This window comes from Branchiostoma floridae, chromosome 2, assembly GCF_000003815.2.
Source record: "Branchiostoma floridae strain S238N-H82 chromosome 2, Bfl_VNyyK, whole genome shotgun sequence".
In the NCBI taxonomy this organism is placed as follows: Eukaryota; Metazoa; Chordata; class Leptocardii; order Amphioxiformes; family Branchiostomatidae; genus Branchiostoma; species Branchiostoma floridae.
In genome coordinates, this window is record NC_049980.1 from 9,289,918 (window position 1) to 9,315,091 (window position 25,174).

Consider the following 25,174-nt stretch of genomic DNA (forward strand, 5'->3'; position numbering starts at 1 on the left):
AAACGTTCTACGACTTGGCAGGTTAGTGGCATTATACAGTTTGTAGGGAGCAGTGTCGCGACCCAGTCATGTACACAGATATCGTATTTAATTGATTTGCAAGACAGACAAAAAACAACGCCTTTTAAATGTTGAGTTCGTAGAGTGCATACCTCAGCCCCTTGATGAAATGATATGGACACTACCTCAGTACCTGGGATACGGACACTATATACACTAGGGATACGGATTCTACTTGGGGCACAGACACGACAGGGGATACAGATACGACAGGGGATACAGATATTCACAGGGTGCAGACACTACAAGGTACAAACACCGTAATAACATAATGTAATTTATATACATACTGATGCAGAGTATGAAGACCCTTTGTTAACTCCATGAAAAATGGAGGTCTTTTCTTGTTCTGTGTGTGTGTTTGTGCAAGGAGCTTTTATCAACGATAAAAGCTCCTTGGTTTGTGTCTATGTTTGTGATTGTGATTGTATTGACAGATTTTTGTGGTAAACATAATTTCAGAACCTTTGGATGGATGAATGATATAACACTAGTTCACCTTACTCCATAGGGTACCCCACATCCATTGTTTTTAATTTCAAACAGGCTATTTAGGGATGTCAAGTCGATGGACATTGCAATATCTTGAAAACAACCACAACCACAGACACTCATGGCATTCTGTCCCCAGCGCAACACGGCTTCAGGAAGGGTCTGTCCTGCGAGAGCCAGCTGGTGCTAACCCTCCAAGACCTGGCCAAAAACATGGACCAGAACAAACAGGTCGATGCCGCGGTGCTTGACTTTAGCAAGGCATTCGATACAGTGCCTCATGAACGTCTGCTGAGCAAGCTCGAGCACTATGGCATTTCTGGCCTACTTCAGTCTTGGCTTAGGGCCTTCCTTACGGAGAGAACCCAGAGGGTCGTCTTTGACGGTGGAACATCTAAAGCTGTTAAGGTCACCTCTGGAGTTCCGCAGGGTACTGTTTTAGGCCCTCTGCTCTTCCTGCTCTACATTAATGACCTACCCGATTCCGTAGACTCACATGTTCGGCTATTTGCTGACGATTGCTTGATTTATCGAACTATCAGCAAGCCTTCTGACGCGCAAGATCTGCAGTCTGACCTCGATGCGTTAACAGAATGGCAAAATCGTTGGCTTATGTCGTTCAACCCCTCTAAATGCCACATCCTCCATATCACCCGTAAGAAGCACCCCATCTTAACACAGTACTCCCTCTGTGGAGAAGCCCTCACCGGTGTTAAGTCCCACCCCTATCTTGGAGTACAGCTGTCCGACGATTTGCGGTGGGACACCCATATCAACCACGCCACTAGCAAAGCTGGTAAAGTCCTAGGGGTCATTCGGCGCAACTTGACCCATTGTCCATCCAGGGTCAAGGCCACTTGTTACAAAGCGCTGGTACGGCCCCACTTGGAATATAGTGCCACCGTCTGGGACCCGTACACCAACAAAGGGATACAGGCGGTGGAGGCCGTCCAGCGCAGGGCAGCCCGAGTGACCCTCAATGACTACCGGCAGACTAGCAGCGTGACACAAATGCTCAATGACCTGCAGTGGCGTCCTCTCTCCGAAAGGAGGAGGAACGCCCGCCTCACCTTCTTTTATAAGTTAGTTAACAACAAGATTAACATAGACACACAGAACCTACTGATTCCGACCCAAGGGCGAACCCGAGGCAGCCATCAACATAAGTACAAACCAATCTTTGCAAGAACAGACACATACAAGTACTCATATTTTCCTAGAACAATTCCGGAGTGGAATTCCCTGCTTGGTGCGGTAGTAAGTGCTCCCACAGTTGAGAGCTTCCGCGCCAGGCAGGAGGGCTGCCCGCCCTAACCCGGGACCTCAGCTCCCCCCCTACTTTGCCCCTTGCGGGGTTATATGGGGGTAACCCATGATGATGATGATGATGACAATATTTTCAAAATTTAGCATGTTGAAAACCACCGACTGACTGCAGATGTTAACTGTTTTATATCTGCAGATACCCAGCTTTTAAACCAACAGATTTAGGTTACCCAACGAATAGAGGTGAACAGGTGTTATATGTAATGATATCTGGTATGTGGATAGGAATTGGGAAACCATCTGAAGGTCCAGGTCAATTTTAGGCCCCCTTGAGTGCGACCTTGTTGGTACTGATTTTGATTACCAGGATGCTTGCACAACATGCTCCTGTGTTACACCCAGGTGGAGGTACCTTCGCCCTGTTGTCCCTGCTGAGTCTGAGGTGGGGCGGGCGATACTACCAGCGTCAGAAGATCCAGACAGGCATGGTCTGCACCTGGGCTCTCAGGTGAGACACACCTTTTCAGCACACCTTTGTGACAATAAATGGTGCACACCCCAGTTCTTCCATGACAGGGATCCGTGGAAGTCCCAAATTATTTTGGAGCAAGAGGGTTTTTTTTTGCCGTGCCATACCAAGTTACTTGGTGTATTATTGGTGTGGTGGATCTAGGTCGATGTTTGCATGAAATTGGACTACTATAAGTTTTTGTTAACAAGTTTTTGCTTCCAGATATTGCTCTGAGGTCGTATACAGTAAAACGCCCAAATTAAAGTGACTTAACCAATGACATCACGGAGTTTCCTGCATCAGGATATCCGTTATGATATTTGCAGTACTAGAATTTCTTATTAATCAGATATATTAGACCCTGTGGTATATGTTTCATTTCTACATACTATTAGGTGCCTTTCCTGGGAAATTTATTTTTTAATGCAATATACAGTGCCAACGACAGAAGGCTCTTAACTATTGGCTTCAATGGAACGAAAGAAACTAGGATCTGCTCCCTTCTACATATATGATTGGCCTGTGTTTCTTGTCTTGTCTCATCAGCTTGTTGCAGCACCTGTGGCAGCAATAGCTTTAACACCCTGTTCATGTTGTTTCCAGACTCTCCCTGTTTTTGTTCCACCGGGTGCTGAAGGCAGGCAGCGACAGCAGGTTCAAACATGCCAGGAAGGACCCCAAGATGTTCCTGCTATACTGGACCATACAAGGTCAGCTCAATACTGTTATCAGCATTTTATAGACTTTTGTTTGTTTGTTTGTTTGTTTGTGCCTTTATGTAAACTTGATATTGCTACATTTTGCTGTTAAAGCCACTTTTATTAGAGATCGAGTTGGGAGGAGTTTTGATGCATGTTTGTTCATTTGATTTCCCATTTGATCAATGATATGCAGTTCCAGTATAGCTATTCCTCCTCATAGACTACTAAGTACAAATTTGTATCTAAATCAAGATACATACATATGTATGGTCTTTGGAGCAGGTAGTAATGACTTTGAAATTGGCTTGCTAAAATTGCATATAAGGACCTTCATGCACTTACGGTATAGCAAGTTTTATCTTTCATGTCTTTGATTTTAGCTATGACAATTGATTGTCTTATTTTTAATGATTTATGCTGTAAGGATAACTTTGAATGAGCACCGTATATTGGGGATGCAATTCTCTTCTGGTATAACAATATTCTCTACCCATCTGTTTGCCAGGCCTGTGGGTATTTGCCACCCTCCTCCCCACCCTCCTGCTAAATGAAGAAAAGAATAACCCTGCCCTGGGGGAGAGAGACTATGCTGGGTGGGGGCTGTGGGCACTCGGCATGCTGGTGGAAATCATCGCTGATTACCAAAAATCTGCATTCAAGAACAACCCAGCCAATAAGGTAAGGAGTTATATAGCATCAGCCAATCAGGTAAGGTTGTCATATAGTGTCAGCGAATCAGATAGGGTATTGAGTTGAAAATAGGATTTGTTAATTTGTTACATTATAAGACATGATTCGTACTGTCTATGAGAATGAAACTTCAAAGAGGGATGTCGAGGACAGTCCCTGATAAGTGGATAGGTTCTTACAGTAAAGGGGCACAGACACTCCAGGGAAACAGATACTAAATGCTGGGTATAGACACTACAAATTAAAGTATAAACTGATGCTATTAAAGGGGGTTCGAACACCCCAGGTGATACTACTAGTACTACAAGGACACTAAGGGATACAGAGTCACTAAAGGGCCCAGTACAGACAATTCAGGAATTTTTGCCAGTACAGGGCTACGGACACTTCAGGGGTTATGGATATTCCAGGGGGCACTGACAATAAACTACAGATGGTACAGACACAACAAGGGTAACAGACAGCTAAAGAGGGTGTGCGTATAAGACATAAATCATGCACTATATAAAGATGTTTTATGTGTATCTCTCTCTGCAGGATAAGTTTATCCAGAGTGGCCTGTGGTCTCTGAGCCGCCATCCCAACTACCTGGGAGAGATTCTCCTCCAAACAGGTCTCTACATCTCTGCGTCGTCCGTGTTCCGTGGTTACCAGCACCTGAGCGCGGTGTCCCCCGTGTTTGTGTTCCTTCTCCTGACGCGTCTGAGCGGGATCCCCATACTGGAACGCCAGGGCATGAAACGCTGGGGACAGAATCCAGCTTACCTAGCCTACAGGCGCAACACTGCAGTTCTTATCCCATATATCTGGTAGTGTTAAGGAATCATTATAAGCATTAGTTTCTTTATCTGGTATGTCTACCTCAGTATTTTTCACTAGTCCCTTTAGGTTGACTTGAAACGCTGGGGACAGAACCCAGCTTACCTAGCCTACAGGCGCAACACTGCTGTTCTTATCCCATATATCTGGTAACGTTAAGCAATGATTAGTTTTTCTATCTGGTATGTCTCCTTCAGGATTTTTCACTAGTCCCTTAAGGTTTACTTAATATGTCATGTATTTTGATACCTGGAAGCCACTACTTGTCTATACTTGATAGTTCCAAACTGATGTATTTCTTGAATACGCTGTGATCACTATCATGATTTTCTGATGAATAAATGGTGTTTATCTCCGTGTGTGTTCTTGTACAATGTACAATCCAGTTATAATACTATCTAAAACTTAAAAACCAAACCACATGCATTGGTGACACCTCATAATGAGGACATCATATGTAAGTGACATTAGTGTCACAAGAACCTCAGATACCTAGCAGTAACATTTCATTCTCAGAGTATTACTGGGCAAATGAGAACTAGTATAGAAATCAATATACTGTTGACCATTGTTTATTTAATGGTACTCTGTGTTAAAGTTTGCTATAGGTTAAAATGTAACTAGACCGACCTGCTTCCCATGACTCTCACGGGACCGGTCAAACGTCTATCAGCTTGTCATTTGCGACGAAGTCTTGCAGGGACAAGCGAAGGTATTTTTGTTCAACTACTCGAGCAATTAGACGTAACATATCTTGACCAAAAACGAGCTAGACAATTTTAAGTCATGCAAACCTGTATCAATACAAATGAGCTTTGCGATTTGCAAATAGATTGCAGCGTTATGTTGCGATGTTTGATATTTCCAATTCATTTATCTACTTCAAGTACATTTACTCATATAAATGAACTATGCATAAAGAAATAAAGATAATGTATAACAGCGTAGGTTGGCAACAGAAATAATCTAATGTCCGAACGGAAGACTATCGCCAAGGTAGTGGCGCCAAAGTCCACTCTAGGAAAAGGTCACAGAACTCTCTGAAGGTTGGACTAGGACATTTTTCAGAAGCCAACATTCGGCCCACAATGACCAAGAATAAAGATTGCGTTGCACGCATAGCATAAAAACTGTAGCTTCTTGACTTGTTAATAAGCGAGAGGGCTGAGCATGTTGGTTGACGCTCCTAGATTGCCAAATATTCATTGTGTTCAACGCCAAAATAAACCAACAATCATGAAGCAGCTAAAAAGCATGTCTTTTGTTCGTAATGAATGAACTAGCTTAATAGCGAGTAGCTTTTAATGTTGGGATCATTATTTTTGCCTTTTTCTAACAGAACATACAAAGATTAGTGCAACATACGCACGGTGACGCAAGGAAAATGACCAAAGACCCAACGAAAAGCGATGATGGTGGAGCATCAGAGTCACAACCTCTGTTGGGTGACAAGAAAGTGTCTACAGACCACACCCCTTCCTCAACATGCCGCTTACCAATCGAACCTATTCCATTATTCTTTCTCCTCGCCATTGGTCTACAGAACCCCATTTTGAAAGAGTTTCTGTACTACAAACAGTGTGAAAAGATCAACATCACTTTTGTCTGGGACGACAATTCCTCCAAGTGTTTCCTTAACTTGTCTGATCCGGGGTACTTGGCTCAGCAAACGGCCCAGGCCGGCGCTTCACAGCAGCTTCTGTACCACAACATTGCCCTGTTGTCCCCGGTGTGCTTTTCTGCCATTTTCTTTGGGGTTTGGAGCGATCTAAGCCAAAGACGAAAGGTCGCTATCGTGCCTCCAATCTTTGGAATGATCATCCAAGCCGCCGTCTACCTGCTACTGATGGGGTTTGAGTTCTCTTTCGAATTTGTCATAATTGGCATGGCTTTTGTTGGTCTTTTTGGCTATTATTATACTCCATTTGTTGGCATCAAAGCCTACTTAGCCGACGTAACACCCCGCTCTCAACTCACATTTCGCCTGGCTGTACTTAGCGCTTTTGAAGGCATCGGCATTGGGCTTGGGTATGTAACGTCGGGCCTCTGGATTCAATGGCAAAAATCTTTCACAACGTCAATGTGGATTCCGTTAGGCTTGTTCATCTTCATGTTTCTGTACGTGATACTTCTTCCAGAGTCTTTGCCAAAGTCAGAGAAAAAACTGTTTTCCTGTTCGCATTTTAGCGCTTTCGGACGAGCATGCAAGTCGGCAAAAAATTCTGACATTAACTGGGTGCTCTTAGGATGCTATTACGTTGCCTACATTTCCGTGCACTTTGCTGACGGGGCTTTTTCTGAGATAGTGAATCTCTACTTAATGAACTCACCTTTTTGTTGGGATCCTACGAAGATTGGTATACTCCTTGCTGGCATGTACGTTGGAGGACACATGATCAGTGCAGTAGGAATCCGTGTGTTCGGACGAGTCATGGATGACCTATGGATCGCAGAGATAGGTGTACTGTCAGACGTGTTGGCGAACACACTCATGGCTGTATCTGCTTATCTTCCACACCGGGACATCATACCCTTCATCGGTAAGTGGTCTTCCTATTTTCCAACTTGACTGCTCAGAGACTGTTTGTTTGTTTGTTTGTTTGTTTGTTTGTTTGTTTGTTTGCTTGCTTGCTTGTTTGTTTGTTTGTTTGTTTGTTTGGTTGGTTGGTTGGTTGGTGGCTTGGTTGGTGGGTGGATGGGTTGGTTGGTTGGTTGGTTAGGTTGTTTGGTAGGTCGGTGGGTTTGGGTGGGTAGGTTGGCTGGTTGGTTGGTTGGTTGGTTGGTTGGTTGGTTGGTTGGTTGGTTGGTTGGTTGGTTGGTTGGTTGGTTGGTTGGTTGGTTGGTTGGTTGGTTATATGTATAAATGACCAATTGCAATGTGTTTATTGTCAGATAAAGTTACAGCTATCATAATGTATCTACCTGTACTGTGGTCTATTCGTAACTTGTTGCCCCATTTCCCACAGTGCCCTGTGTCCGAATGTTCGGCCGTATGCAGCATTGCGTCATCAGTTCTGGCATGTCTAAACTTGTTTCACAGGACCGACAAGGTAGGTTTCTGTTTTTGTGCTCTTTTCAAATAAATATCAGTACTGCCTACCCTAACCTAATTTATTCCATTTCTTCATGCACTATAATAAGTATTTCAATGTTTGAAAATGTAGAAAGAGAGCACCTTCGTTCCTTTCAACCTATCTCGTCGTACCAGGAGCTTTCAGCAGCTTGTAGATGAGTGTCCTTGTTATTTCATATCATTCGTTATTGTGTTGATGCTAATAAAAGTTTCTGTTTTCAGGTTCAGTATTCGCGCTTCTGTACTGTTTTGAGGCCATTAACAAGTTGACCCAGTCGCTGGTGTTCCTTCCCGTGTACCGGGCCACTCTGCACTGGTTCCCGGGGTTTGGTTTCCTCATCAACCCGGCCATCAACTTCAGTATCACCGCTCCGGTCCTAGGGTGCGTTAAATAAGATTTAGTACTTATAAGGTTGTATTCAACCGCGTTTGTTGGTCTGTCCGACAACAGGACCATCCAACAAAATATCTTCATTGAATAAAGAGACTCTTTACAAAACCATCACTTTATCCTCACCGACGTTTCGGTGACGGCCGTCTGTCACCTTCTTCAGGGCAATTCTGACTGGTTCACATTGTACTGCAAGACAGGTGTCGCTGCTCACTGTTCAGATGCGGACACAAAACGTAAAGTTTTTAAGTTAAATACTTTACGTTTTGTGACCGCATCTGAACTGTGAGCAGTAATGGTTGTGTAAAAAAGTCTCTGTATTCAGTGACGTACCAACCTAATGATTCCGATGTTTTATAGATGCACAAAGACCTAAATGAATGTTTGAATATCTGTCTGATTGTACAATCTTTTTTGATCTTGCTGTGGGGATGAAAATGATGTGTTTGTTTCTCAATGTGCGCAAGTTTAAAAGTGCGAATATTCAGTAACCTGTAACTCAAAGGCTCTAATTGAAGCTCGGAAACCATACGTTGAAGGCAACTCGAAGGTTCTTGTCAAACAGTACAAATATACTCTGGTGTCCGGTTGACTCCCTTTGGTCGGCTATGTACTCCTTGGCCAGCTTTGATACTACTAGTATCTTATGGCATCATTGAAATGCCTGGAGCGGAGATAAGGGAATACTTGACAGAGGGTTGCAAATTTTCTCAGCGAGACAATGAACAGAATCGGCCTGTCACAATCATGTGATGAATAATATATATGTAAACAAATGAAATATTGCTGTAAGTGTGTTTTCTTATTCTGTTCTGCAGATTCGTGCATTACCGTACACGCAACCGGTCCACGATGAGTCAGCTCACAATCAACTAAGTGTCAACAGTGCGAGAAGCCTAAAAATTATATAGACTTGACTTTTCAAATGCTGTTCCAACTGCATCTTTCTAGTGCAAATATGACGAAGTGCAATAAGTTGGTTCTAAGGAGAGTTTTAACGTCCATGTTTTCATTTCATCGTAGATTTAAGAAACAACAAGCTCCGAAAGAATGTTATCAGCTCGTGGAGTCTTGGATTATCATATGTTAATAAATACAGAAAATCTTTGAAAGACGGATTTCCGTGAGTTTATAATTTCTCGGTAGTCCTCCTCTCAAAAAAGAAACACAACTGCAAGACACTAGTGCTAACAAACAGTCGCCCAATGATATTCATGATATATGTTTCTAAATACATAGACCTTGTCACAGTGTGCTTTAAAAGAATTTCTAATGATCTGTAAACTATAACCTAGTAGTGATCATAAATCCCTTGCCGTTAGTAGACATTAACAGTTCTCGCACAAGAAACTAATCACAACGGCTCTGGAATACAACTAGGCAGACGTATTATCTGTTCACATGCATTACAGTCACGGCCTTAGCTCCTGAAAATTCCACGCCACAATTTCGTGGTATAGAAGAAAGCCATAAAATTTTCAAACTTGCAAATGTACTAAGGTTGATTGGCCTTTCCAATTTCAAAATGGTTGATAGTTTGAATGGAATTTTGGCCCACTTATTTGGATAACACCTCCGCTCTTGCCACTTATCATCGGATGTCACAAGTAACAGAATTCTTTCCATTAAGAAAGGTCACAACGTCGCTAAAAACGTCCTTTGCGAATTTCTGCTTGTGGGCATAACTTTGAGATTGAACTTGGGTAAGTATTCTTCTTTTTCTTCTTTCCTCTATTCAAACGAGGTCTTGTCTTCAGTGTGTTTTACTTCAGCGATGCTTCAGTGGGGAGGCTCACCTCTGATGTCTGCTCTTTATCACGTAGATTGAGCATTTATATCTGTACCTAGTCCAGTGATACAAGAAGAAACTGCAAGTTGTTTGAGATGCTGAGGAAATGTCAAAGTGGACATCCCAATGTATCAACAGTGTCCCCTGTCAGAATCAGAACGAACTGCAGAGCGAGTAAAGTCACGTGCATGCTGGTTCCCTCCAAACATCTGGTCCGCACGTGAGACTGCAGGGTTCAGCTGAGGTAACAGTCAAGCTGGTATAAGGAAAAGGGTACAGCGGATGGAAGCATGCAGGGCTCGTTGGTCTAGTGGCATGATTCTCGCTTAGGGAAAGTCTTGAACCGACTAAGATGCGAGAGGTCCCGGGTTCGACTCCCGGACGAGCCCATCCTTTTGCCAAATCTTATATCTGTCATTCTATCTATCTATAATTGGCCATCTATCTATCGATCGATTATCTATCCATCTATCGATCAATCTATCTATCTATATGTGCATCAAAAAAAGCTTTCTTTGTTTCAGGCATTAACTGAACTTGGTGTATGCTATTCTACGAATATCGAATGCGTTTCCGTGGCGCGGCCATGAGAGGATATTAGTACGTCCGAAAGTTTCAGTGATATTTGTAATAGTGATCATGTAAACGTATCGGAGTACAGAATATCTGAAAGCTGTGATGGTCGTAGCCTGGGTACCATTCTCCGCTGGTCAGCTTTGGGTTGCTTTACCCGGCCCAGTGCTAAGGCACCGACCTGCTTCTGTCAGCCTGTCTGATTAGCTGCCCTTTGAGATTTGGCCGCCAGAGCTTGAAGCCGGCCTTTGGAGTTTACTCCACCGGCCTGTAGCAATTAACTGCACGTGGCGGCCACCCCTACACCGCCGAAGAGCAACTCGAGCGCCTCGATGGTCGTTTTATTTAACTCGAATGCGAGCGAAATGTATTGTAACAGTATCAACAAGTACCAGTTACGGCGACTTCACTGTGACCAAAATGGGACTTGTGCAACGCAACCCTCGACTCAGTTATAGTTCAATTATCAATATCATGAAAAATGTAGAATTGAGGCTACAAACCACACGAAACGCAAAAGATTATTTTTTGTTGGGCTTTCCAACTTCTTCATGTTATTCATGAGACAAAATGGAAAGCCCAACAAATCTCCTATAAACACACCAAAACAGCCTAAACCTCTAGCTCTACTTGAAGAGAATTTAAAGTTTGCGTTCCCACAGTCTGAAACATTTTTGTGGGTCAGTCAAGTCGACCCAGTTGTCTTGACCTGATTGGCAGCATGTGGTCCAGACATCCTGCGGTGAATACTAGCACCCTGCCGCAACAAACCACAACACAGACAGGGAACAGTCAGTAACTGTACAGCTCCTATGGTTCCTGATCGATGATGCATCGTGCATCGTCAACTTTTCTCCCCACTATAAGTATATGTCTATGCAATGATTCGTCCTCTGTGGCTTCGCGTTCTGTTCATGTGCTCAAATGATTTATATACAGCAATTAGCCAACCATTTTCAGAGACAGAGAGAAAACGCGTATCTATGACCTTCCTTAATAGATTTTGAAATTCATTGTGTTAATGCAAAACCTCCTTGGTTAATGCAAAGACTTGTACATCAAAACGTTATGTATGAGGTTCAAATACAAAGCTATCGGCATGGTATATGAATTAAGTACGTATGGTAATCTATCTCAATGGTCTATGAGCCTAATAGTATATAAGCCTTGTTATACATTTGTCATATATTCTACATCATCAATTATGTATGTGCGTTATGTAATGTAATGTAATGCGATGTGATACGTAATACTTATAGATCGTCACTCATTGATTGGTTCAAAGCTCTCTTTATGAATCATAACAACATTCTAAGTTTGCCATATGAAATTATTTTTATGCCGTACTTAGTACAGTATATATGACTCACAATTATACATAATGATTCAACATGTTTTCACAATAGCAAAACTTTGAATAATGTTTCTAACCATATAAACCTATCATATGAACAGCTTGCAATACTCGAAAAAGGTTCTTTTCCCGTTTATTGTATAAAATATAAACTGGGTTAAAGCTCTCATGATACGCACACTTTTCCCAGTTAAAACAAAACGACTAATTTCCCAGCTGTAAGAAGACTAATTCCCCAGCTGTATACAGAATCACACAGTCAGTCTGGCATGACCCGCTCACATTTATTTTTACTTCCGCTGCGGTGATCCTTAATGAAAGTCAAACCTCGCTAACTGGCTGGAACAGAATCTGCCGGACACACCAACCAACCAAGCTAGCCACCACCCCTCTGATTGCCTATCCAGGCGGTTCAGAGTTCGTGGCATCTTTCCAGAGAGCTGTCGTGTGAGTGCTTCATACATAATTCGGCGCAAGACGCCGACGTTCCGATTGTGTTAGAAGTCATGGCGAGGCGCTAACGTGGTCACATACACCACAGTACGTACGGCGACGCCTCGCGCGATCATGACAACGACTCATGGAGTTTACATTACTGAGATACAGGATCCAGAATTCGCGTGCAAGGACAAGGTAGGTGGGCTGGTACGGTTTTATATCATAGCACCGGAAAATCACATTGATTTGTGTGACGGAATGTACCGGCATATTATATCATTGGGAGGGGGAGGGGAGATAGCAGCTACGTACACGTTATATCTTCATTGATTCTATTGTGTAGTTATGTTGATGTGATAAGCCTTGATTGTGTCATAGTGTATAATCAATGGGACACGGTCTAGCAGGGGAGGAGCAGATGTTTTAAAGGGGTCATTGTTACCAATACAAAGGTCGATTCACGGCACTTTCACTTCCGCAAATATTTACTTTCACCAACCAGGTCATTGCGTCATTCTTATTCTAATTCGTGTGTCATAAAAGACTTTTCTTTTTTTTTTCATACATATGTTTCGACAATTTCAAGAATTATTTTTTCATCTTTTGCTTTTAGAGTAGTGATATTATTTCACTATTATGATTTGATTGACATAACGCTTATGATATCGCCACGTCCACAACAACCGCTCACTTCCGGTTTGCCCGCCGAATGATTGAAGACGGTTATGATTTAATTTCCCGCCCACCCGGCTGCCATGGCGACAGGAAGGTATTCCTGTCGTCTGACACTGACAGACCTGAGCCGAGCCCGCCTTGTTGTCGGTATAAAACGGTCCCTGTTGGCACGTTCAGCACCAATCTTAATCCAAACGACAGGTCAGAGGATGTTGAAGCATCCATAGCGACACAAGGTAGCGCCTTGGAGACGCGCGTGACTCAGGCAACGGGATGAACCATTATTCCACAGGGAGGGGTTGCTTGTACACTCCAAAATGTACACGTTGTGTTACGTTAGTATCATTTCTCTACACCTCCATCAACACTCCTAGCGAACATGAATACCAATATTAGAAATATTTCATTCATTATCCATCCTTGAATATCCTCCTCCATATCCCCTGAATAATGATCAGTCCCTGGATAGTACGTTCTCGTCCTTCAGGCCTTGACCGTGGTCACGTGACCCAGTGAGTCATCAGCAGTGAGTGGCATAAACCTGTCAATAACAGTCGGTTCCATGTTATTAGGGGTCACCGGAAAACAATGGACGGTATTGTCCAGAACCATAAGCGTGTTGGCAAATCATGTAAATAAAGGATCACAAAGGCCATTATTTCTTTCCTCATTTATTAATCATTACAGATATTACGTTTTCACTGAAACATGTCTAAGCTTATTGCATTAAGAAAATGCTGCCATGTCGGGGGCAAGCAAAAGCCGATAGAAGTTATTATCACTATTAAGTACCCAAATGTTGCTATTTCTGTCCTGTAAGTTTTGGTAAAATTATCCTGGGCAAAACAAGCCGATTTATACATAGCTCTCTAACATATACTTACTTGGGGCGCCTATAAATTATTAACCATGGTAAGATTTATGGTAAGGTGCGAATTTTGTATTTTTGTCTTACCCTTTTAGGTAAACAGTGTATGTGTAGTTGGGTTATTTTAATATTTGATTTGGATTTTTTTATAAAATCCAACGGCGTGATTAAAATTTTGGATTGTGAAAACAACGATACCATTGGATCGCCCCCTGACGTTTTAATTGGATTATATTTTGATGTACACTTTATGAATGGCTTGGGTTAATTGGTGTAATGTGACCGGGATATGTGGGGGTCGGCGCGAAACGAAGTTTTGAGATTTGTTTGGAAGGATCTGATTTATATCGATATCGGCTTTGAAACTGGGGACAATCTCAAAACAAGAAGGACACGACATTTTTATTGAACTTAATATTCTAGCAAGGACATGACTCTAGATAGAATGCATATCATACAATCAAAGTATACATAAACAAATACAGGGCTGCTTGATCACGTTTAATACTGGTAATTTGCAACACAAAATTCAGCTATAAAACACAAAAAAATCCCATTTTACAAATGCATGGTCCTATATACTAGTGCAAGTACGTACATATGAAAAGCTCAAGGCCTTTACAAATCCGTTCATGTAAAAGCCTGCATGAATATATCCATAGGACATTTGATTTACGTAGTAGGTTTCTTTGATGCAAGACTGTAATTTGCCACATAGCAAAGCGGAAGCTGAACAAAAAAGAAAATCTCAGCTAATCTGAACAGAAGTGTTTACTACTGTCTAATGGTAACTAATTAAGCAAATGATAAGCAATTTAGTGACATGTTAGTGACATGTACAACCTTATAGTGTTGACCCACTTGCTGTATAAATGTATGGTATGAAAATCAACTTTCTAAACGTTATTCTAATGTTACATAATGCTCATTTGATAATAGGTGTGTTCTTTTTTTCACAGTTCCCATTTTCCTGTGATGTAACGGGTAAGGTCAAAATGTAAGTCTAGAACAAGCCTTTCAGAAGAATTTTGTTCACAAGAAATAACGCTATTCTGGCACGTTCCCTGACCTGCGGGGTACATTTGGTGTTCCTGTCAAATCCGTTAGGGGTACTGGTCGGATATTAAAGGTCATCTCAGACCAAAATGCAATCACGCGGTAATCTTCCCTGACCCGTCCTCTACAATCCGTGTTATCAGGAGGATATACACAACCGCCGCCATTACTACATGTAACACACGTACGCCTCGAACGCTGGGCACTGCTTTCTATGCTCATATCAAAGATTCTTGTCAAAGATATCCCCGTCACTGTCTCTTACAAAGTAGTCTTTCATTTACTAGTACCTCCAAGCAGACTGAATGGTTGCATCTGCTTGATGCTGCGTGCATTTGGAGTTGATTAAGAACAATAAATACAGGACCTCTCAGGTCCCTTGACCAGTCTTGCCAGAAACCAAGCACAGTGTGGACATTATCTCTATCTCAGTCTCTCAATTGTAACATTTGGTGGCAGCGGTGGGCCGGATAGAATGAGACACACACTCTCTGCTTTCGTGGTCAGAATTATGTTGGACAGACTGGGTTTGTCCATTTATTGATGAATGAATGGTTTATTGACTCTAGGCTAAGACATATTCCACTTACATCAGGACAGTATTACAATTTCAACAGTGCAATTCAATTTTGTTCAAAGTGTCACATATTTGTAGCACACTTATAAAAACTTCAAGATGGCAGTATTAAAAAAAATCATAATAGTACAGCAATAAATTACTACATGTCATGTTTCGTCGTTAACATTCTTAACAATGATAGTAACGGGCTGTTTTGATAACGAGCTGTACGGCAGAGTGCTAGAGATTTGGGGGTAGACTCTCACGATGAGCTTTTTCTGATCCGCTGTTTCATTTACCTCCAAGCAGATATTGGGGGTAGAGAGTCAAAACCTTTTTTTCGAATCCGCTGTTTCATTTACCTCGAAGCAGATGTCGGGGGTAGAGAGTCAAAATCTTTTTTTCCGATCCGCTGTTGCATTACCACCAAGCAGATCTCGGGGTAGAGAGTCAAAACCTTTTTCCGATCCGCTGTTTCATTACGACCAAGCAGATGTTGGGGTAAAGAGTCAAAATCTTTTTTTCCGAAAATCCGCTGTTCCTTCCCACGTGTTATCAATGGGGTAGAGTGCTCAGAACGTAAGATCAGAAGACAATACAACTTTCTTCCCTAACACTGAAACTTTTGTTTGTATTGCTTAGCCGGTAAACCGCCTCATGGCGCAACACACTTAGGTCTGCACTGTACAATGCAAGCTGAATATCAAGAAAGATTTCTTCGATCCACTCAGACAGGGAAGGACACCTTCTCAAGTCTCTTTTAAGAACTCGAAATGCGGAACCCTCAAACACCAGCTATAGATCCCCATTTAACGCTCTGGGTATATAGTGGAAGTGAGCAAGTGAAGCGAGGAAATTCGTGTTAAGTGCCTTTCCCAAGGGCACAGTTTCGGGGGATGTCAGGGGTTCAAACCCAGTACCTTTAGGTTCTGGGCCTACGTAGCACCTACCTTTACGCCACAACCTACCAATACACGCCATAAAATCCTCGCCAGTGTTTGAACCATACCAGACGGAAAAAAAGTCATCTGCTCTCAGCAAAATGTTGTTTCGTAACGATCTGTCGAGTGAATTTTCTGTAAACCCCGTTGAGGAATCATCAGAAAGTGATCAAGCACCTATACATCTTTGATTGCTCTGAGACTTCCACTCACCCCATTGACATTATAAGACAAATCGAACAGCCTAATGATATTTTGATGACACCACCCGAGCAACTACATATTTTAACGACAACATCGATCCACATCGTAGTGCAGTCATAGAGTCTAGATGGATTTCTTTGCTCCCTTTTAGCAATTTCACGTGGATTTCTCGTCAGTGCCTCCACGCTTCCATGCCCTTCTGGGTGTAAAACACGGTTTTCAAGGATCCTACAAGATGCATATAGGGTCAGGAGGCCGTAAAATGTCCATTTACACGTGCCGTACATCAAGTCGTGATGTTCCGCAGGGAGAGATTAGGACTTTGGACGTTTTCCGGCCTTACATCTACCCCTAATGGCTCCCTACCTGCCTTACCTATCGAAGCTCCACGTAATTTGATTACCATTAACATTAGAACAACTGGTAATAGAAGTAGGTAGCCGTCCATATCATAGAGTAAGAAAAAGGCTCATATCAAAATTAGGCTTGTAATATGGACTTGAAATATCACGTGTTATGTGCTTAGTATTTTCACACCAAAACGTATATTTTCTTCCCGAAAATGCAATATAAGATGAAGAACTACGTTTTTAACGTTGGTGGAGTGTTTAAGTTCAGTGATTGGTTAACAACACAATAGTTGTAACACGTTGTTTTATTCATGAATATGTGAACTAAGCTACTTTATGGAGACCTGTTGATCCGACAGGCATTTAGGTTGTAAATATCTCTAACTACAAACATAATTTGGCGGTTTAATGAAAAATTAGGTTTTCATAAGTGTTTATGTATCGGCTGCGTGTGCAAGAAATGAAGAGCATCATACAGCTCTAGTTTACTTTAATTCGCGGGGTAACCTATATACGTTTCATTGGAAAAGGCATCTAAGGATATCAAGACGACGGAAGCATTGCAGCTTGAAACCGTGGGTCGACTTGATATGCTGTTTATTATGTAACAACGGACATAGGATACCCCACGAATAAAGGTACACTAGCGTTACATATATAATGGGAATTGACCCCATCCTCGTGTCACAGGTTATTGCGGTTTGCATGACTTAATCATACACGTAGTTCATATCGATTTTTCGATATTCCGGTAATTGTAAGGACCAGTTGTTACCCCTCATAACATACTATACATGTAGGACTCTTCACCTAGCAAACGAATTTGCCAGACATCCTATCAGGTTTAATTTCCAGATCTGCTGTAATATGTTTTGTGCTTTATTACACAATAGATTTCTCTCTTTATGGGTCATGTTGGTTTCATTATATGGATGACATCCGAGCGCGCATCAATTTTCGATCGTTTTCAAAACAAACGCGTTTTCAACCATACTAGTACTGTGAATCATACACAGTACTTACAAAATGAGCAAATATGCCGTAGATTATAAAATGAAATATCGGAAAGGGTCTTATAATGGCAAGGTCAATTCCAAGGTCACAGAAGACGATTTGAAAGAACAACCATGAAGGATCTATTGTTCGGTATACCATACTCTTTAATTTCAGTCATTTCTTCAACCTTCCTGACCACTTCATACATAGATAGATAGATGGTTTATTGCGCAACAATTGCATCAGTAACAATGTATGGCAATGTATATACAACAAAAGGTACGGTCTGATACTACACATATACGTTATATTGCAACAAATAATGAAGCCAACTTTTGGGGCGCTAAACCTTTTTTCTTCACACGCTCGCATCAGTTTTGGGATTCCCTGTGGATGTCATCCAGTAATTAAAATCAACATAGACAAAAAGCTGCTAGGGTCCCAAATCGCCATATTTGTTTGGCTTGTGATAGGTACGAACATACACATTCACAAACAAAAAACAGTACCCTCGTTGGAGGTAAACCTCCATCCCGAAGGTAAAAACAAACATGCACAGTACCTCGTCAGAAGGAAATGAAAAGCCGACTTGAGCAGTGGATTACGGCGAGGCAATACACTGCCACTGGCGAGCAATAACTCAGCGTTTGCCACATCTCCAGACGAAATGGTTTCGGGTTGGCTCCATGTTTCACGATAGTATGGAGGATGTACACACAGGTCAAAATGATGAAGAAAACGATAAAGGAAATGAAATATATTGATAAGGAAATGAAACATGGCGGAGAGTCAGATATAGATAAAATACAATCAAAGGGGAACAAGGAATTGACGTACGGCTGAATAATATTGCCTAGCTGTGTGAAAATCAAATTGAATCTGCATCATCTTCAGCCCTTTTCTCCACAAACCTGTATGTCAGAACATTGAGGAATTTGTGGGTCATCGATCATTTATAGCATCAATGATACTGGTATCTCTTCTCTGGACTATATGTGTGAACTAATAGGGTAGGGCCATTACAGTTTATTCCATGAACTCTAAATTTGTGTCTAACTAAGTCTGATTAAATCACTAGGAATCTCCCCATTATCCATGGAGCCTACCCGCGTTAAACAGACTATGTTAAACTGCATTGCAACCAATATTTTCATCGTAATATCATCATAGTTGTCTCAGCATCCACGCGGTGTAGGCTTTCATGATTCCACGAATCATATGTAACGTTACAACCAACCATATGGATATAATACAAGCTTCCTTGTGGCATGACAATAACCTTGCTTCGAAACGACGGGGTCACAGGTCTTACAAGGTCAAACTGCTGTCCGTTTTCTGGAGCTTGCGTGACTGTCATAAAAATCCTCTCGGCGGATGAGGAGGGGCTCAGCAGTGTTGTCTAATACAACCTTCCACATGACAACCTATACTCTACTGCCACTCCTTTAGAATAAGCCCTTTACATCAATAAAAACTTGCACATAGGTTTGCGTAATGAAAAATTACACTCGAGGTTGATGTCGTTATGTTGACGTTACCCATCAATTCTTCATCACATGATAAAAATGCAGTAGTAGAAAATATTTCATCAGTTCTCAATGTGGTAATGCGTTAAGAAAAAGTGTACATTTTCTTCCGCTATCACAGCCTTCTTGATTACATGTGGAACTAGAATGTATGTATGACAAACATCCCTGTGAACACGTCTCATTGATTGGCGGCGCCAACAACTGATGTAATGATGACTTTGAGGATTACTGAGACGAGCCCTTCCATCAATTTCTCCTTCATGTCAATCCCTAACGTGTAGCAAACGCTAGGAGCGCAGTTAATTAGCTATAGGTCAAACATGTGTCATATACATGTACTGATGTATCAGAAAGCCTCCAAAACATACTCTCCAAGCAGAGGTTAGGCTTTGGCTGTTTTTTTACTGTTTCTTTATGTCTCGCGGCCGCCGATAAAAACGCCTAAAACGTCAAACAACAGCCTAACCTCTGCTTGGAGAGTATCCAAAATCGTCAAGCGTTCATTCCGGTGGCCAAGTGATAACGTTAATACTAATGTAAGCGCATACTAGTATATCGTGCTGAAAGTCGTCAGTACAAGTAATAATCAAAATGGCGGCCGTTGAATGACGTACGTACCTTCTCCAGCCATTACAATCAATTAGTGGCCCATCTCCCTGAGTTATTCTCCGGGTTCCATTCAATGTTATTAGATTTGTTTGGAGAGTAACTTGATTTACGATTTCCATTGAAAACGGCGTTTAAAGAATTACCGATTGATCCTGGTATTACCATGGCAACGGCCACAGGGGAATCATCAGGGGGTAATCAATAGAAGCTTATGCCGGGGCGCCGTATATAATCTATGTTTTCCAACAAGACGTTTCAGTGAGGGGGATAGTAGTGGACGGGAGTTCTTACTGCTGCCTTCCTTCGCATTCTCCGAGAAGAGGTTTCAGCCGAGGAGATAGTAGTGGCCGTACTTTCCTGAAGGAAGGCAGCCGCAAGAAATGAAAACTCTGCGTAGAGAACATAGTTTGCCCCTTTATAACGCTACATATAACGTAGGTACTTTCAGAATTCAGGGATTGTAAGGATCGTGACACAATAACAAAGTGCAATCGTGATTTTTAGATTTGCAACTACTGTTCGTTTTAAAAAACGAATATAGGTTATCCCCGCGGATAAAGGTGAACGAGTGTTATCTTTCGGTCAACCAGGAATTATAAGGATCGTAATACAATAACAAATTGGTCCACACCCTTTATACAAATAGTCGCGCCGGAAGATTTATCCATCTGTACATGACAGCAAAATCATTTGCAAAATGTCTTCTTCGAATTCGTCTGCAATTTCCATTGTACCTGGCATTACGCTTCCACCTAATCTCCAAGCAGATCCACGGTGGCGTAATATAGTATCAAACCCACCGTACGGTGCGTCAACCTCAAAAACCTTGCTCCGGTGCCCGTTTGACTCCCTTAGCCGGCTATACTCCTCGGCCAGCTTTGATACTATCTTATGGCACCGTAGGATCTGCTTGGAGATTAGCTTCCACCCACCCCTCTTTTGCAAACACAAACCAACATCAATCCAGTCAACGACTCTTCAACTCTCGTCCCGTAAATCCAGCTATTGCAGGGAGCATGCAATCACAAACAGACAAAACGAATGCAGGGCACGGATAATGAATACAATTTCACCGCGTAAGTTGTCGATGGATTCTCCCGACGTGTGTTTGGCCATATAGCCAAGATTCTACCCTGATAACATCGTCTGTCACCATATCTATTACCGCCGTCCCTGGTTCCTCGCATTTCAATTGACTGTATTATATATAAACCGTTGCCAAAGAAAGACGACCATAACTATTACTAGTAGCTCATGAATCTTACCGATAGATAACGCTCGTTCACCTTTATCCGCGGGGTAACCTATATTCGTTGTTAATTTTAAAAAACGGACGGTGGTTTCAAATCGCAAGTGTAGGAATGATTCCTATAGTAACAAAACTAATCTCTTATGTCGATTCTAGGGAAATGTAAAAAAAAAACATCTATTGACAATCACAATCATCCGAAATATAAGGCAATCACAGATACCTGTCTTCACATCCTTGGCCAGGACAATAGAAAATTTCAGTGTGGAAAAACAGACAGGCAAACAGACAGACAGGTAGACAGATGGATAGGCAGACGGATGGATGGACAGACAGTCAGCTAGGCAGACAGACAGGCAGGTAGACAGACAGACAGACAGGTAGACAGATGGATATGCAGACAACGGATGGATGGGAAGACAGGCAGCTAGGCAGACAGACAGACAGGCAGGCAGGCAGGTAGACAGGTAGACAGATGGATAGGCAGACGGATGGATGGACAGACAGGCAGCTAGGTAGACAGGCAGGTAGGTAGGCAGGTAGGTAGGTAGGCAGACAGGCAGCTAGGCAGACAGGCAGGTAGGTAGGCAGGTAGGTAGGCAGGTAGGTAGGCAGACAGGCAGGTAGGTAGGCAGGTAGGTAGGCAGGTAGGTAGGCAGACAGGCAGGTAGGTAGGCAGGTAGGTAGGCGGACAGGCAGGCAAACAGCCAAAGAAACATGCAGACAGACAGACAGATGGATGGATAGACAGACAGGCAGACAGACAGACAGGCAAACAGCCAGGCAAACAGACAGACAGGCAATCAGACAGGCAGGCAGGTAGACAGACAAACAGGCGGATAGACAAGTAGGCAGACTTTCTAGTCAGACGGACAGGCAAACAGACACACAGAAAGACAGATAGAGTGAACTAAATATGTAGGCATCGAAGGCACTTGGGGACAACAGGTTTGCGTTTAACTGGTTTGAATCGCTAGGTGACGCTATTGAACATCGGCGTACCAACGTAACAAGACAACAACAAATAATTTAGTTTTTTTATAATTCTACAGAGATCTGTAATAAGCTGGTGGTGTCTATTGTATCTCATTAAAATCAACTAACATAAGTAACACATTGGCCATGTAGTTAAGCAGCAGTTTCTACTGAATAACAAAATGTCCGGGGTCTTTTCTTTGTCACCGTGTTCCTACCTGTATAAGAAAACAAACATATTTTTGTTATTCGCAGTTCTTTTATTGCGCTTTTGCAGTTTGAATTCCTTCATTTTTATGTATAATTTAAAGAGAACTGGCAGTGTTTGTTTGTTATAACTGCAATACCGCCTTGAGCCGTGAGGCACCGCTTCTGACAAGCCATAATTTTCTACTTGGCATATTGTTGCCTGGCTGTCTTCCCACAAGAGTCAGATTGGCACGAGCTTTAATATGTTAGCCATGTCAAAAATCTGTTACCCCATTTAAACGCCTTTGATCCGCCATCGTATCGTATTAAAAGATAAATCTAGCAAATGTTAACGACCACTACGCAGGGCCTATGATTCACATTTCTTCTATGCTGATGAAGAGTTTGCACGATAGTAATGCACTGCATCAGCTTGGAACAGTACATTTGTACACGAAATAACATAAGGAAAGGACAAAACTCTAGACCAAGGCATTTTTTTTTATATTTGAAGCAGACATACATATAACCATGCTCAAGAAAGGGATATTTATAACTATTCACTCTTGAAGAGTTGATATCTGTTGGAGAAATTAAAAGGTGTCTAAAAATACGCGTCCTTTTCGCGCTTGCGTACTGTCCATTTGCCTGCAGTACTCTTGTGATATAAAAGAGGTCGCTTTTGCCACGTAGTCTGTTTATAGTTCCTGGTGACCTTTGCATGGCACAGGTTACAACACCTTGGCCACACCTGAAGTACCTCTGATTACCCGGTGATAAAAAGACAGCAATTGTACTGCAGGTGTATGTGAGAAGACAAGCACGTTATCACTTCTTCAGCTGTCCCCTCCTTGGACAAATTTGCTCGAAACGAGAATCTTTAACTCTGAATCATCGTCTAGAGATCTAGGGAATCGCGTAGATTATACAAATTGTCAAGCTCTCAGCTGTTGCGGGGAAAGGTGAGTAAATATTCATAAATCGTTTTAAATTGTTGTTTACAGCTTGGCAGGTTACCTGTTATTTTCACACGAGGGACAGCAGAATGTGATGAAATGTCGTCATATATTTTCAGATATGAATGCTCCCGCCCTTCACAATTAGCACACGGGGTGTCGAGATTCTCACGACCCATATTTTGACATCACACACGTAGTAATCATAGGGTGGTAAAAATGTAGCACAGTATGGTTTCACCAAGAGCTGGCCACTCGGTATAGTCTTGGAGGACATGTTACGTTAAGAAGAGTCAGTTTCAGTACGTCAAGAACTGTTTTTGAGTCAGATTCCGCAATAGTATATATAAATTGCTTCGCAAACGCTCCCTTCGTTGAAACGATTCGGTAAGGGATTATCACAAAAGCAAATGCAAATTGTCGAATCGAAATATGGTGAACTTGAGTGTTCAAATCCGTGTTTTGTAAACTGCAGGTGAAATATTTCACTGTGAAAGAACGCGAGGAAGGGGTCTCACTGTTTCAATGCAAACACAGAAAAAGTCAAGGCGTCCCTCTCTAAAGTTTAGGCGTTCAAGTAATGGCCCTTTGTATGACGTACATTGTGTAGTTACACAGCAAACATAAGTCTTTGTGTTCGTGTCGATAGTTTCCCAAGATTTGTGGCAAAGGCGTTACAATTGTAAGGGGCAGTTTCATTGATACACTATTCCTTTATTCAGTAATCGTTGCGTCTGTTTCTTCATTTTTTTCCCCGGTCCGTCTTTTACGATGTCGATCTACCTGGACCATGAAGATAGCAACAACGTTAGACTTCATTTGTCAACAAGCGTACATGGTACAATCGATATATCACTAGTTCTCCTTTTCAAACCTCCTTGGTACAATCAAGGACATTATGTAGATTAGTGACATTTGGTGCAGTGTATGACAACCATTATGAAACAACAATACTACAAGGTTGATCTATCTTAAATTCAGAACCACAAAATATCACCAACAACATTATATAAGTTACATAGTCATGTATAGATCACTAGAAAGGCCGACATTTGCTTCAGAGCAAATACAGCATATTTCAGCCATACCCGTTCCCATGCAAAATTGAACTGTTCAAAATCACCCGTGCAGAAATCGAACATTCTAACAGAAACTTGTCGAAATGAACGACAAGAAAGGCCGACATTTACTTATGAGCAAATGCACCATTTTCACTCCGCCCCTCTGCCGATGCAACAATGCTCTTCCACAATCACACATAGAATAACATGGAATTTGGTATAAGGGTGCCCTCGACATATACACGGTAGAACGAAACATTTTTGGCATACATCACTTCAAGAGGATTAATTTTTGGCCATTTTTAGTATCATTTTTGGCCCCTCTGTATTGCCATGGTATTGGAACAAAATTTTGTATGGAAATGCCTGAGTGTGATACATTTTGTATATACCTCCAGGGCCTTTGCAATTTTGGTATACATGTCTTGACAATGATGAAGTCTCTGGTCTTCTTGTATTAAAAAAAGAAATGGTGATGGCATGTTGGATAGCAAGTGGGATGAAGTTCAGAATGATTATCTCTTCTCTCTCTCTTACAAACACACACACATACACACACACAGACAGCAAACAGTAAGAAAGAAAAAATCTTTCAATTTTTACAGTTTTACTTTCACAAAATTGCAATTTTACACTTGTCTGCTCTCACAATCTGATTGACTTAATGTAAATACAATGTAATTTGAGCTTAAGTTTTTACATTGTTTAAAGTTAATCTGGGAAAATAGCAAACTACATAATAGATCTTATTTGCAGAAAAATTACAATTCCGTCAAAATATATAAATCTTTCAGAATGGT

The 25,174-nt window shown here is 41.8% G+C and overlaps 3 protein-coding genes and 1 non-coding gene across 4 annotated transcripts in view; all 4 read left to right on the forward strand.

Moving 5' to 3' along the window:
* Window positions 1-2: 2 nt before the first annotated feature.
* On the forward strand, window positions 3-4,543 carry LOC118403185 (the record flags this gene model as incomplete). Its single annotated transcript, XM_035801753.1, has 5 exons — window positions 3-21; window positions 2,221-2,326; window positions 2,933-3,039; window positions 3,536-3,708; window positions 4,258-4,543. Coding segments are annotated over 5 exons (681 nt in total), but the record flags the coding sequence as incomplete, so codon positions are not given.
* Window positions 4,544-5,134: 591 nt separating this feature from the next.
* LOC118403227 (proton-coupled folate transporter-like) lies at window positions 5,135-8,879 on the forward strand. Its single transcript, XM_035801832.1, has 5 exons — window positions 5,135-5,251; window positions 5,879-7,079; window positions 7,506-7,589; window positions 7,835-7,994; window positions 8,822-8,879. Exons 2-5 carry the CDS (start codon window positions 5,924-5,926, stop codon window positions 8,877-8,879), a joined length of 1,458 nt encoding a protein of 485 aa, XP_035657725.1. The 5' UTR covers window positions 5,135-5,251; window positions 5,879-5,923.
* A 1,209-nt stretch (window positions 8,880-10,088) lies between these two features.
* Trnap-agg lies at window positions 10,089-10,181 on the forward strand. Its single transcript has 2 exons — window positions 10,089-10,124; window positions 10,146-10,181. It is a non-coding gene; the product is annotated as a tRNA-Pro (tRNA).
* Window positions 10,182-12,092: 1,911 nt separating this feature from the next.
* The window catches only part of LOC118403238 (microtubule-actin cross-linking factor 1-like), a gene marked incomplete in the record, with an annotated part of 170,307 nt that continues 157,225 nt past the window's right edge, over window positions 12,093-25,174 (forward strand). The window contains 1 exon segment of the mRNA XM_035801844.1: window positions 12,093-12,352. Coding sequence (XP_035657737.1) covers window positions 12,300-12,352 — 53 coding nt within the window.

Coding starts and splice junctions, on each gene's coding strand:
- LOC118403227 (XM_035801832.1), top strand. CDS start 5,924: ATGACCAAAGACCCAACGAAAAGCGATGATGGTGGAGCATCAGAGTCA. Junction 7,080..7,505: donor GGACATCATACCCTTCATCG/GTAAGTGGTCTT, acceptor CATTTCCCACAG/TGCCCTGTGTCCGAATGTTC. Junction 7,995..8,821: donor ATCACCGCTCCGGTCCTAGG/GTGCGTTAAATA, acceptor TCTGTTCTGCAG/ATTCGTGCATTACCGTACAC.